Genomic DNA, 14399 nt, shown 5'->3' on the forward strand with positions numbered 1-14399 from the left:
TTTGTTTTGGGACTGTCCACTTTCAGTCTATTTCGTGCCACATACAAATTTCATACTCAGAATTGGTCAAATTCTTAACCAGCACTTAAAGATCCTACTTACAAAAAATTATTAAAATCAGAGATCCTTTAATCATCAAATGAACGAAACAAATTGATAGTGTAAATACCAAGTAACATTTTCATGATGAACCGTTATGGGATGCGAATATTATTCTTCACAAAGGAACTAGCTACGTTTCAAAGTACGATTCTAGAAAAGAAAGAAAAAATGTCATTGCATTATTACATGTGCAACCATTCTCAAGAACTCTGAAGTAAATCCGAAGTTTGTGCTCTAAAAGTTTGAGAAAAACTGGAAAACTCTCTCTTTCGTTGAGTGTAACTTTTGAAAGTAAAACTATGGATATGTGCAATCATCAAATTCGCACGTAGATAAGCTCAATAATTTTTTTATTTGTTTAAACACTATATATTATATAATTTTATTTTATTTTTTTCATTTATATTGATAGAATCGAACAGTGAACCTATCTTAATTCTAATTCTTCAACTATCACCCTCAAAACACTTGGGATTCATATCATATTTCTTTTTTTCCCTGAGCAATTGTTTACTAGCCAGATTCCCTAACATTGGCAGTTGGTGGAACCATATGGCCTCCAACAACCCTTACCAAAACCAGAGTAATCAAACCCTATTTTTCACATATGAAAAAGTTTGACATGTGGTGAGATGGACCCACATTTTTTATTTGGGTCATGACTCATCTCATGCATGAACAGAAAATGATGCCCATAACGTCTAATGCTCACTTTGTTAGGTGAACCGTTTTGCTCACAGAATGTGACTTCTCATCTCCAAAGACCAAACCCACTTTGACCTATGTTTGTAATCGGACAAGAATAAAAAGATTAACCAGAACTAGAAATAATATTAGTAAGGTTTACGTTCTTTTCATGCTAACTAGTAACTAGCACTAAGTAACCAACACTGAGACATTTTTTCTTTCTTTATATTTGAATTTAGGGTTAATTGCAAATTTGTTCTCTTTACTTCATACGATTTTCTTGCTTCGATTCTAAACTTATTTCTATTTTACTTTTGTACATGAACTTTTGTAACTGTGTTCATTGTTAGAGCCTTGATTCCTCTTAATGAAATTTGCCATGTTGTACTAAGTTACTTATTTAATTTCAAATATCTCTCAACGCTGAGAATTTTTTACGTGTCCATGCCAATAAAAAGTTCGGCTTGCTACTTCTCTACCCTTGCATTCAGGGTCATGAAAAGAAGATCACCTCCAGCTTGTTTAAGCGTGATGTCAATACTAAACCAATAAAACTCACATTTCTATTAGGAAAATGTTATTTGCACTCTTAAAAGTCATTACGTACTCATTTTTAATGTTATTCTCTCCTATATTTCTTTATGGGAGTATTGCAGGCTGACTAATTTGGAGTATCAACACATTTCCATATGTCTGTAATAAGGGTTTAGGGTGCTAAGACTACAAAATTTCAAATGTACCATCTTTCACATATTTTATGTCTATTATGATTGTCTTTGGATTCTCGTTGGCATTAATCATAGCTCTTATAAGCATAACATGTTAATCTTTTCTTAATTCGCAATCCATCATTAAAGAGATGGTGAAAGGTCAATCCACAAAGCCATACAACAAATTAAAAGTCCCTTGGATCACATTTCTTTAATTTAAGTCCACTTTGGTGCTTAGAAAGGGGTTTAAAAGAAAGATAGAACATTATCCTAACAAACCGACATTTTGATAACCTTATTTATCATTACATTTCTTTCTTGTGAAAGTTAAGAGATTAACAATGCAAAAAGAAATAAAAAGAAAAAAGGGACACATAATAATAAGTTAACAAAGCATTAGGTGTGACGTCTAACCTAAGTCATCCCCATGCAATGAGTTCCTTGACGGAACATGTTGCATTTCATCGCAAGTAAGTCGACCAAGGGCCACCAAACCCTACTTACTCCAACCCCCTTCATATACCATTATATAACTGAATTCCCACTCTTTAGAATCATATCATCACAAAAGGCTTCTTCTTCTCCCCCCCCCCTCTCTCTCTCTCTCTCTCTCTCTCTCTCTCTCTCTCTCTCTCTCTTTCTCTGTCACTGTAGCTGGCTCATCGAGAATGGCCAGAATTGTGGGTTTAGTCCTGGTTGTTGCCGTGGTCATGATGCCAAGCTGCTTAGCCACTGTGTACACCGTTGGAGACTCCTCTGGGTGGGCTAGTGGTGTGGATTATAGCACTTGGACTAGTGGCAAGACCTTTAAAGTGGGTGACAGCCTGGGTAAAATCCTTACTCCCTTTTAATTATTTGTCGTGAACATGCTTCAAAAATAATGCTTATGAGGTGTTATTTTGATGTGTCGTTTCAGAATTATGTAAATCTAGACTATTGATTAAGAGAGCTCTTGTTTAATGAGTAAAGTTTGAAAACGAACATTCAATCTAGATACGTGTTTTGAAAATTACGTATAGATAATCAATTTAGATAATTTATCAGGCTTCATTTATTTAACGTGTGGTGTTAGAATTATTTATAGTCTAGTAACACTGGGACTTGGTTTACGTTTGAATTGATTGTGTCAAATTTTCCTAAATTTTTGTACATGTTAGTGTTCAACTATGGAAGTGGGCACACGGTGGACGAAGTGACTGACAGTGACTACAAAACTTGCACTGTGGGAAATTCAATTACAAGTGATAGCAGCGGAACCACCACCATCCCCCTCAAGACTGCCGGGACTCATAACTACATTTGTGGCACGGTTGGGCATTGTACGATGGGGATGAAGCTTTCTGTGACTGTAGCGTCAGGATCAACCGCAGCACCATCCGGCAACGGTAAATCAACATCCGGTGGTTCCGACGGTAACTCTACAGTTACCACCCCTGCAAGTACCACCAAACCCTCATCAACTGGTGATGGGAGTAGCCACTCTAGCTCTCTTGTTGTGACTTTGTGGAGTGTGATTAGTTTGGTTGGTTTTTGTATGTTCCTTCTAATTTAAGTTTGGCAGCTGATGAGATGATATCACTCCAAGTGCCAGGATAGAGGCAGTGCTAGTTTATTTCTTCTTGTTTAAATTTTAAGTACTCTTGAGTTTCTGGGGTCCATGATACATTATTTGTGTAGCATGATTGAGGTTCATATATATTATGCACTTTGCTTTTGAAGGACCATGATTCCCAAACCCATCTCACTCAACAACAATTTCACGTACTATAACTTTTCAAACATGAACGAGAATGATTCTTATTTTTTTCATTCTAATTCTGTTTTGGTAGTGAATCAATATTTGCTACTATAAATATGAAATTTGAAAAGAAAAATAATCTTGGAGTGATTTAATTAACTTCGTTAACCGAATGAAAATTATAAAAATTGCATTAAGTGAAAAAAAAGTACAAATTGAAAAGATTTGCAATGTGGTCACGGGTAAGGTAAAATTCCCATAACTTCTCTAAACCTGGAAGGGATGGATAGCTGCAGCTTACCACCGATTTCCCCCTTAAAAAAAATAAAAAATAAAAAATAAAAAAAAGAAGAAGAAGAAGAATTTGTGGAGGTGGAAAGAGGATATGAAAGAAAAATAAAAAATGACTGAAGTTTAACCACAGAGGCAATGAACAAGAGATAATTGATAAATTAACTAGCTGAAAATGTAACACATTGTAACACACAAGCTGAACTAAAGCCCAATGGATAATAAACTGGTAAACCAAATTATAAAATGAAGGTAAATTGATAAATTAACTAAGAAATAAAAGTAAAATGGATTAGGTTATAAAAAGTGGTGTTAATTTACAATTTTGTACTAAGATTGTAACCTGCAAATCACAATCTCAGTTATCTCATAGCTTAACTAGTTAAAAAAACAAATGAACGTACATATGTCATATTGTAATTTATCTATAGTTGAGTGATTTTTTTTCATTTTCAAGTTCATTGCGTACATCGAAGGCTGTAAATTGGATACGTACGCTTCAAGTTTGGGTCATTTGTGGCTTATTCCAGCTCAACTTAGCTAACCATAAGATTGAGTTTATTTCCACATCGGATGATACTTCTCTCCTCCCTTAAGAAATGAAAATTTTCTTCCCTGACATCGTTTTACAATACAAACTTAATAGTCGAAATTATTTCTTTTATCATCTAAATATGTATCATCACTCAAAAAATTATTTGATTTGGAAATTGTTTAGTCATCAAGTCATCAATGTGTCGAACAAACTGATGGTTATGATAATAAATAGCATCCTCACATTGAATGAATTCTTCAAAAGGCAATTTTTTTTCACATAATGACATTCTTACACTAAAGGATGGCCCAAGAAAAAAATAGTATCAAACTCGTCATTGTAAAATTCGAATCGTCAATTTACAGTCTTACATAATATCCTCTAAGACCTCTTACTTACAAATGAGACTATAGTAATAAGTGACCTGAAGAGATGATGTTTAGATTATAATTGATGCAGTAATCAAGGCTCTCATGCATGTATAGATTTTTTTTTTTTTTTTGTTCAAACGATAGATTTTGTTAGATTAGATGTTAGATTAGCCATCGATAAGGTTCGAACCCACGTCACCATGTAAGAGCTCAACACATTTTTAATACTGTGGTAAAGTCCCACTTAATGCATGTATAGAAATTTACCAAGAGTCTCATGGATATTGAAATCATCAAATATATTTAATTTTAAGTTATAGAGCAACACAAATATTAGTAGTCATTTAACAACATTTTAAATAGTTTTGGGAAGAGTAAAAGTCCAATTCGGACTTGGGTTTTTATTTGTGTTTGTACTCTTTATAAATATCATGTATTATAAGCCATTGACAAGCTGGAATGAATGAAAAATATATTTCTTTTGTGCAATTAAAGTGAGTATTTCTTCTTTTGAAAAATCAAACGTTTTGATTTGGTTGTGTGAGTGAATTCACGATTAGCGACATGAGTGATTCTGTTGCCATTGGTCGAGTGATTTCCAAATTCTATGTCCGTACAAATGTGAGCGAATCCGCCTCTTGGTTGAGCGATTCCTAAGTCTCATCTATTCCTCGTCTCTTCGAGACTATTTGATTCTTTCCTGCGTTAATAAGAAGGAGAAGAGAATAAATGACTTTGAATTTGACGTTTGTACGGTAAAGTAATTTGAGTACTTTCTTAGTTGCGTGAAGACAATCTTAATTCTAATTCTTCAAACTATCTCCCTCAAAACACTTGGGATTCATATCATAATTCTTTTCCCTGAGCAATTGTTTACTAGCCAGATTCCCTAACGTGGGTGGTTGGTGTACCAAAACCAAAATAATCAAACCCTACTTTTCACATATGAAAAAGTTTTACATATGGTGAGATGGACTCACATTTTTTATTTGGGTCATGACTCATCTCATGCATGAACAGAACATCATGCCCATGCCCATTGCATTAGTCTAAAGAAGGCTTTTCAATTGCACTGTACAAATGGATGGAGTCGAATTTCACTTTATTTACGAGGCTGCCACTGACTCTCTCTGCCGCTGATCTTCATGCCGCTGGTTGATGATCGTGGAAAGGCAGCGGCGCGATGGTCATTTTAGTCTGTAGGGTTTCGAACGGGTTGGGTGGGTTAGCGACTTTCATTTCCTTTCTTTGTGAGCTGCAGTGGGACTCGGTGAGAGCATGCTGTCGGGAGAGAGAGAGCGAGCGAGCAGAGAGAGAAGAGAGACAGGGAGGGAGAGAGATAGAGATTTGGTGAGAGCAAGGCATGCGGCTTGCAGGCAGATAGAGTCACTGGGGGTGTACGATTCGAGGGAGAGAAAGGGGTTGGTTTCGAAAGCTCTACCTAGGGTTGTTCCTGCAAGATTTCAACAGCGTTTTCCCTCTTCTCCACCATTTTCCTTCATTCCCTTTTCTCTGAACCAGAAAACTAGATTCCTCTTCTGGAGTCTCTCCCAGTGTGGAACCCCCACCACCACCAGGCGCCGCAGCTGCGTCAAAGGTTTGCGTGTTGAATTTCACATCAACGGCATCTCCCTATAACCTAGGAGCTTGGTTCGGATCGGGCGATTCCGGAGGCCCTGCCATCGAGGTTAGTCTGAAGCGATTCCTATCTTATTCACTTATTGCATGTCAAAATCTGCTTCAAATTTGTGATTTAATATAATTGGGCTTTAGAAAAAAAAAATTCTTGATTTTGTCTTATCCAATTGAATGATTAGAAAAATTTTCATTAAATTTCTGGGTTCCTGGGGGGTTCTGAATCGCGATGTTGAGAGAGCTTGGTTGCTTAATTGCTATTGAAATTAGCTTCTAAACGTTCATAATTTGCCTTTTTTATGTTCATTCTATATTTTCTGTGAGTTCAAATATATTTGTTTGTTTGTTTTTTTTTTTTTTTTTTTTTTTTTTTTTTTTGGGATATATTGCCGATGCCAAAATATCATATTTACAAGGACAAAGATAGAAAGGTTCTAAATCAATTTTTTATCCTGGTTTTGCTGCTGGGTTCACTATCAATAAAAGGCACATGAAATATGGTATTGATTTCAGAGCCTTTGATTTCTCAGAATGTCTTCATACATCGAATGTCATCTGAATTTAGTTGTAGTTGATTTGTCAAAGTTTGTTGTTGTTTAGCTTTTTCAAATGGCAGTCTTAGTATTTGCCCAGTATTTTTTGTGAATTCCAAACTTTGCTTATAATTGTAGGTATGTAAAAGCTGCCAATTGGATTTGTTCCCCAGATGATAATGGCATACTAATATAATGGTTGTTCTTTTGCTTTGATGTACGAGTAAGAAGATTGTTTTGCCCCTTATGTATCCTGCTTCTTTCTGTTCCATGAAGTTGCTAAGAAAAAAAAGTACTTTGTGATCGTTTTCTTTCTTATGGTGATGTGTAGATAAAATCTGTCTTTTTTTCTTTGTATCAGCAACCTATTACCCCTTTATGAACATGTTCAGTTAAGAAACTTTTGATTTTTCTTCTGTTTAATTTTTCATCTGATAGGTTCAATATTAATAGAGTCCAATTAACATCCATATTGGAATGACAATCGAGAAATGCAATGACATACTTCTAATTCCATCCTCATTAAGTGTCTTAGTAACAATCAAGAATTGAATGACATACTTCTAATTCCATCCTCATTAATCAAGAATCGGATGGTGTAAGGTTATGCACTTGCTTTGGATATGACTGCCAGAGAAATTCAAGCTTCTGCTAAGGTAATTATCGATAATCAGATTGTTTTGATGCAATCAAACACGGTAGTGAAATGTTCAATTTTATGGCTACAAGTGTCTAATTAGAATGCTAATGCTGCAGTTCATGATAATCATATGTTCTGATTTAAACAGTTACTGCAAATGTATTGTTGCTTTGTGATGAATGAGTTATCTTTTGCATATAAGACTTTTCGTTTCTCGATACTAAGTCTAAAATAGAGATTTCAGAGCAAAACATTGATCCAGTATAAGCGAGTTGTGATTTTGTAGTTTATTTATGTTTCCAGATAAAATCTACAGAGATAAGAAAGAGAAAAAGGGCAAAGGAAAGCTATGGTGACTCTTGAAAGATGGTTCAAGTCTCTGTTGGAGGTACGTTGGATTTATGTTTATTATGTGTTTAGTACATTGTTTGGACTATAGATTTGGTTTGAACTCAATGTTGTCCGTGTATATAAATATATCTGTGTAAATATATTTTTGTGTGAATATATGTGTGCATATAGATTTATACATTGTTAGGACTAATAATTTTTGTGCTGTTGGGATTTTCGATTGGGATTGGGGGCTAATAAGAACCCGGGATGTTGGATAGTATCTTAATTTATATGGGAGTTGATTTTTTCTTCTCTGTGAATCAGGATTGACAATTTCATTTTGCACAGGCCATACCGATTAAAGATGCTATGGTGTTGTCAAAAGATAAACCTGACATATAAAGTTGGATATTTCAAAGTTGCCTATTTTCTGTTCAACCATTTTGTTTTTCCTACTTCTTCAGTTTCAATTCTTACTTTCGATTACTACTTTTAAGATGTTGTTTTGGCTAGACTTTTGGATGAGGCCACAGTCCTGCAAAGATATAATTTTCTCTTCTTTTACATAAGATATTGATTTTTTTTGTCATTCATCGCTTTGAAGAATGCATTTGATCTGCTTGAGCATAATATTCTGATCTCAAACCACCTTCACAAAGCTGATTTATTATCTACACGTGCTATTTTCATTTCAAATTGTGACTGCTATTTTGCTTTTCCCATTCTCATATTCCTAACAAGTGACCTCTGAAATTTATTGCCTATATCTTTTCAAAGCGCTTCAGGTATAAATTCACCTCACACTTCCTTGACAGGGGAGAATCAGACCATTGAGTGGGCTATATGACTAGCAGTTGCTCTGAACATTGCCAAAGCATTAGATCACTGCAGCAGCGAATGCCACCCATTGTACCATGACTTAAATGCATATATGGTTCTCTTTGATAAGGTGTTGTCTCAAATTTCCTTTCCCAAACGATAATTAATAAAATAGAGGACCAATTAAGTCTTTGAAAAACAAATTTCTTTGTCTACGTTGCTGAGTATTTGGAGCTTGGAGCTTTCATTGGTTATTATATTTGATTGAGTTAAACTTGGATTTCTGGATTTTGACTTTTCCATTTGTTTCTCTGTTGCAGAGTTGGCTTCATTTCAGTCCAGTAACTCTCTAAGACCATCTCCAACAATGAAAATCTATTCCAACCCATGACCTAAAATTAACCTAAAACTCATTTGAGGGTCAAATACTAGCCCAGATTTAAGCCACAAACCAAGATGGGCCCCACCAACTGTCTGCCAAACAACAACCCCACGTGGGGCTATTCCCTCATGTTTCAAAGCAAAAAGTAGCCGTTAGGCTGCTTTTTGTAATTGAATGGTGAGACCATCTCCAATGGTGACCTAAAACCTAAAAATATTTAGCCCAGAAAATTTAGGTTTTAGCCCAGAAACAGCTTTTCTATTCAAACCCTTCTGGCTTAAAATTTTAACCCCATATTATCAAAGAATGAATTAAGGTTTTTTTTTTTTTTAAATTAACTTTTTATGTAGATTATCCTAAATTAATTTTATGAACATTTGAACCTAAAAATATTTAAATTCCGATAAATTTTGAAAAATCACTAAATCAATACATGAAAATATAAAACTAAAAAAAAAAAGTAGTCGTTGGATCCATTTAACATCAGACCATCTCCAACAATGACCTAAAACCTAAAATTCCACCCCCCCCCCCCAAAAAAAATCTACTCCAACCCATGACCTAAAATTAACCTAAAACTCATTTGAGGGTCAAATACCAGCCCAGATTTAAGCCACAAACCAAAATGGGCCCCACCAACTGTCTGCCAAACAACAACCCCACGTGGGGCTGTTCCCTCATGTTTCAAAGCAAAAAGTAGCCGTTAGGCTGTTTTTTGTAATTGAATGGTGATGTTAAATGGATCCAACGACAACTTTTTTTTTTTTTTTTTAGTTTTATATTTTCATGTATTGATTTAGTGATTTTTCAAAATTTATCGGAATTTAAATATTTTTGGGTTAAAATGTTCATAAAATTAATTTCAAAAATGTTCATATTTTTTGGTTAATTTAAAAAAAAAAATAGCCTTAATTCATTCTTTGATAATATGGGGTTAAAATTTTAAGCCAGAAGGGTTGGAGTAGAAAAGCTGTTTCTGGGCTAAAACCTAAATTTTATGGGCTAAATATTTTTAGGTTTTAGGTCACCATTGGAGATGGTCTGACCATTCAATTACAAAAAGCAGCCTAACGGCTACTTTTTGCTTTGAAACATGAGGGAACAGCCCCACGCGGGGTTGTTGTTTGGCAGACAGTTGGTGGGGCCCATTTTGGTTTGTGGCTTAAATCTGGGCTGGTATTTGACCCTCAAATGAGTTTTAGGTTAATTTTAGGTCATGGGTTGGAATAGATTTTCATTGTTGGAGATGGTCTTAGAGAGTTACTGGACTGAAATGAAGCCAACTCTGCAACAGAGAAACAAATGGAAAAGTCAAAATCCAAGTTTAACTCAATCAAATATAATAACCAATGAAAGCTCCAAATACTCAGCAACGTAGACAAAGAAATTTGTTTTTCAAAGACTTAATTGGTCCTCTATTTTATTAATTATCGTTTGGGAAAGGAAATTTGAGACAACACCTTATCAAAGAGAACCATATATGCATTTAAGTCATGTTACAATGGGTGGCATTCGCTGCTGCAGTGATCTAATGCTTTGGTAATGTTCAGAGCAACTGTTAGTCATATAGCCCACTCAATGGTCTGATTCTCTCCTGTCAAGGAAGTGTGAGGTGAATTTATACCTGAAGCGCTTTGAAAAGATATAGGCAATAAAGAGGTCACTTGTTAGGAATATGAGAATGGGAAAAGCAAAATAGCAGTCACAATTTGAAATGAAAATAGCACGTGTAGATAATAAATCAGCTTTGTGAAGGTGGTTTGGGATCAAAATATTATGCTCAAGCAGATCAAATGCATTCTTCAAAGCGATGAATGACAAAAAAAATCAATATCTTATGTAAAAGAAGAGAAAATTATATCTTTGCAGGACTGTGGCCTCATCCAAAAGTCTAGCCAAAACAACATCTTAAAAGTAGTAATTGAAACTGAAGAAGTAGGAAAAACAAAATGGTTGAACAGAAAACAGGCAACTTTGAAATATCCAACTTTATATGTCAGGTTTATCTTTTGACAACACCATAGCATCTTTAATCGGTATGTCCTGTGCAAAATGAAATTGTCAATCCTGATTCACAGAGAAGAAAAAATCAATAACTCACTAAATAGGTAAATCGAGAAGAATTCAGCGTTGCACGCCTTTTTTGGTATGCTGTTTAAATCTGTCCGTCATTTTGTTCATTCTTCATGTTTAACTTTGTTCTGCAGGCTTCCTATGGCTAACTTAAGCATTTAAGTTATTCATTTGTTAAAGCTGTTTGCTATTTTGGAACAGTTTGAAAGTTAATGCATGACTCGAGGATGACTTTTAGCTTATCCCACTTATCTTTCACGCTCTCACTTCATTCATGTGCTGAGTCATGGTTTAACTGTCTAAATTCAAGAACTAAAAATGGCCAGCAGGCTAAAAAGTGATTAGATTTTGAGATGCATATTTTGGTTTCTCATTATTTCTTTGTTTTTTTATTTTTCATTTATTAATGTTCTTTTGGCAGCTTATTTGATTGTATTTGTGGTTTCCCGGGGACGAACAAATCCTCTCCTTAAACTTCGATTCTCAGAAGAATCACATTTCTGATGACCTCTGGGAGAGAATGATTAGTTGGAGGTTTAAGCTTTTGATAAGATACAAATTGAAACATTGATTTGTGTTTGTGTGTTTATCTCTCTCTCTCTCTCTCTCTCACTCTATATATATATATATATATATATATATATATATTATTATACATATGTGTAATCATTTGCTGCTCTACTTAATCATCATATTTTTTTATTTGGGTTTCTGAAGTTCCGGGACAAGTTCGCCGCCACCAAAATGTATACCTTACTTCGATTTCAAACTCTCCAAGGCTGCCTTCTTTATTGATCATCAAAGCAGTGCTGAAATTCTGAGAAGGTATACTTAGAAACAATTATTGAGTTTTACCAAAAATTTTGCTCATTTTTTTCTTCTTCATTTTCTTATGAAATTTAGGTTTTTGAGTAATGGGTTAGGAATTAATTCTTAATCAATAATAGGTATTGTCGTTGAGTTGCAAATAGTGTTGAAAGTATTAGATGATCTTAGTTGCATGAGATTATTGTGTTTCTAATCCACCAAATTCATTTCAAATATAGTAGCGATTCTTGGTGTACCTCAATAAGCCATACTCAGTTGAATGTATATAAAAGCCAAGCTGCTTATCTTATCGACCTCATTCACTCATGTGCCCCTCTGTTCATTCATCACAGTTGGTTCCCGCCGCAACACGCGGGCATATTATCTAGTAACGTCTAATGCTCACTTTGTTAGGTGAACCGTTTTGCTCAGAGAATGTGACTTCTCATTTCCAAAGATCAAACCCACTTTGACCTATGTTTGTGCTTGGACAAGAATAAAAAGATTAACCAGAACTAGAAATAATATTAATAAGGTTTACGTTCTTTTCAGGCTAACTAGCAACTAACACTGAGACTTTTTTTTTTTTCTTTATATTTGAATTTAGGTTTAATTGCAAATTTGTTCTCTTGACTTCTTACGATTTTCTTGCTTCGATTCTAAACTTATTTCTATTTTATTTTTGTCCCAGAACTTGTGTAAGTGTGTTCATTGAAGACAATCCGTAAAGAGCTTTGATTCCTCTCAATGAAATTTGTCATGTTGCACTAAGTTACTTACATAATCTCAAATCTCCCTCGACACCGAGAATTTTTTGTTCCCATGTCAATCAGAAGTTCGGCTTGCTACTCCTCTACCCTTGCGTTGGGGGTCATGAAAGGAAGATCACCTCCTGCTTGTTTTAGTGTTATCTCAATATTGAACCAATAAAACTCGCATTTCTATTAGGGAAATGTTATTTGCACTCTTAAAAAATCATTACGTCTCCTATTTTTCTTTAATTTGATTATTCCACTTTGGTGCGTAGAAATGGGTTTAAGAGATATGGAACATTTTCCTAACAAACCGAGATTATGATGGCCGTATTTATCATCACATTTCTTTCTTGTGAAAGTTAGGAGATTAACAATGCAAAAAGAAATAAAAAGAAAAAAGGGTCACATTATTATAACAAGGCATTAGGTGTGACATCTTAACCTAAGTCATCCCCATGCAATGGACGGAACATTTTGCATTTCATCGGAAGTTAGTCGACCAAGTGGGCCACCAAACCCTACCTTCTCCAACCCCCTTCATACCATTATGTAACTGAATTCCCACTCTTTAGAATTATATCATCACAAAGGGCCTCTCTCTCTCTCTCTCTCACACACACACACACACACATTGTAGCTAGCTCATCGAGAATGGCCAGAACTGTGGGTTTAATCCTGGTTTTTGCCATGGTCATGATGCCAAGCTGCTTAGCCACTGTGTACACCGTTGGAGACTCCTCCGGGTGGGATACTGGTGTGGATTATAGCACTTGGACTAGTGGCAAGACCTTTGAAGTTGGTGACAGCCTGGGTAAAGTCCTTACTCCCTTTTAATTATTTGTCGTGAACATGCTTCAAAAATAATGTTTATGAGGTGTTATTTTGATGTGTTGTTTCAGAGTTACGTATAGATTCATTCTAGACTATCGATTAAGAGAGCTCTTGTTTAATGAGTAAAGTTTGGAAATTAAGTACAAACATTCAATCTAGATACGTGTTTTGAGAATAACTTATAGATAATCAATTTAGATAATTGATCAGGTCAATTTTATTTAACGAGTGTGGTGTTAGAATTATTTATAGTCTAGTAACACTGCCACTTGGTTTACGTTTGAACTGATTGTGTCAATTTTTCCTAAATTTTGGTACATGTTAGTGTTCAACTATCAAAGTCAGCACACGGTGGAAGAAGTGACTGACGGTGACTACAAAACTTGCACTCTGGAAAATTCAATTAAAAGTCATCGTGGCGGAACCACCACCATCCCCCTCAAGACTGCCGGGACTCATAACTACATTTGTAGCTCGGTTGGGCATTGTTCGATGGGGATGAAGCTTTCTGTGACTGTACAGTCAGGATCAACCGCAGCACCATCCGGTGGTTCCGACAGTAACTCTACAGTTACCACCCCTGCAAGTACCACCAAACCCTCATCAACTGGTAATGGGAGTAGCCACTCTAGCTCTCTTGTTGCGACTTTGTGGAGTGTGATTAGTTTGGTTGGTTTTTGTATGTTCCTTCTACTTAAGGTTGGCAGCTGATGAGATGATATCACTCCAAGTGCCAGGATAGAGGCAGTGCTGGTTTATTTCTTCTTGTTTAAATTTTAAGTACTCTTGAGTTTCTGGGGTCCATGATACATTATTTGTGTAGCATGATTGAGGTTCATATATATTATGCACTTTGCTTTTGAAGGACCATGATTCCCAAACCCATCTCACTCAACAACAATTTCACGTAACTTTTCAAACATGAACGAGAATTATTCTTATTTTTTTTCATTCTAATTCTGTTTGGTAGTTAATCGATATTTGCTACTATAAATATGAAATTTGAAAAGAAAAATAATATTGGAGTGATTTAATTAACTTCATTAACCGAATGAAAATTATAACATTTGCATAGTGAAAAAAAAAAAAAAAAAAAAAAAAAAAACAAACGTACAAATTGAAAAGATTTGCAATGTGGTCATGGGCAGGGTAAAAAA

The 14399-nt window shown here is 35.1% G+C and overlaps 2 protein-coding genes across 6 annotated transcripts; both read left to right on the forward strand.

Moving 5' to 3' along the window:
* Positions 1-1962: 1962 nt before the first annotated feature.
* Positions 1963-3217, forward strand: LOC137718605 (blue copper protein). The gene is made up of 2 exons (XM_068458156.2): positions 1963-2327; positions 2657-3217. Exons 1-2 carry the CDS (start codon positions 2168-2170, stop codon positions 3049-3051), a joined length of 555 nt encoding a protein of 184 aa, XP_068314257.1. The 5' UTR covers positions 1963-2167; the 3' UTR covers positions 3052-3217.
* Positions 3218-5289: 2072 nt separating this feature from the next.
* On the forward strand, positions 5290-14106 carry LOC137717662 (mavicyanin). 5 transcript variants are annotated; one of them, XM_068457091.2, is made up of 6 exons: positions 5290-6121; positions 7190-7258; positions 7546-7630; positions 11567-11674; positions 12348-13222; positions 13568-14106. In XM_068457091.2, exons 5-6 carry the CDS (start codon positions 13063-13065, stop codon positions 13951-13953), a joined length of 546 nt encoding a protein of 181 aa, XP_068313192.2. In that variant the 5' UTR covers positions 5290-6121; positions 7190-7258; positions 7546-7630; positions 11567-11674; positions 12348-13062; the 3' UTR covers positions 13954-14106. The 5 variants fall into 5 exon arrangements, with proteins under 5 accessions (XP_068313192.2, XP_068313193.2, XP_068313194.2 ...); XM_068457092.2 differs by lacking the exon at positions 7190-7258; XM_068457093.2 differs by lacking the exons at positions 5290-6121; positions 7190-7258; positions 7546-7630 and adding an exon at positions 10352-11429.
* The last annotated feature ends 293 nt before the right edge of the window (positions 14107-14399 follow it).

Source organism: Pyrus communis, chromosome 8 (assembly GCF_041283825.1).
Source record: "Pyrus communis isolate YQ-2024b chromosome 8, ASM4128382v1, whole genome shotgun sequence".
In the NCBI taxonomy this organism is placed as follows: domain Eukaryota; kingdom Viridiplantae; phylum Streptophyta; class Magnoliopsida; order Rosales; family Rosaceae; genus Pyrus; species Pyrus communis.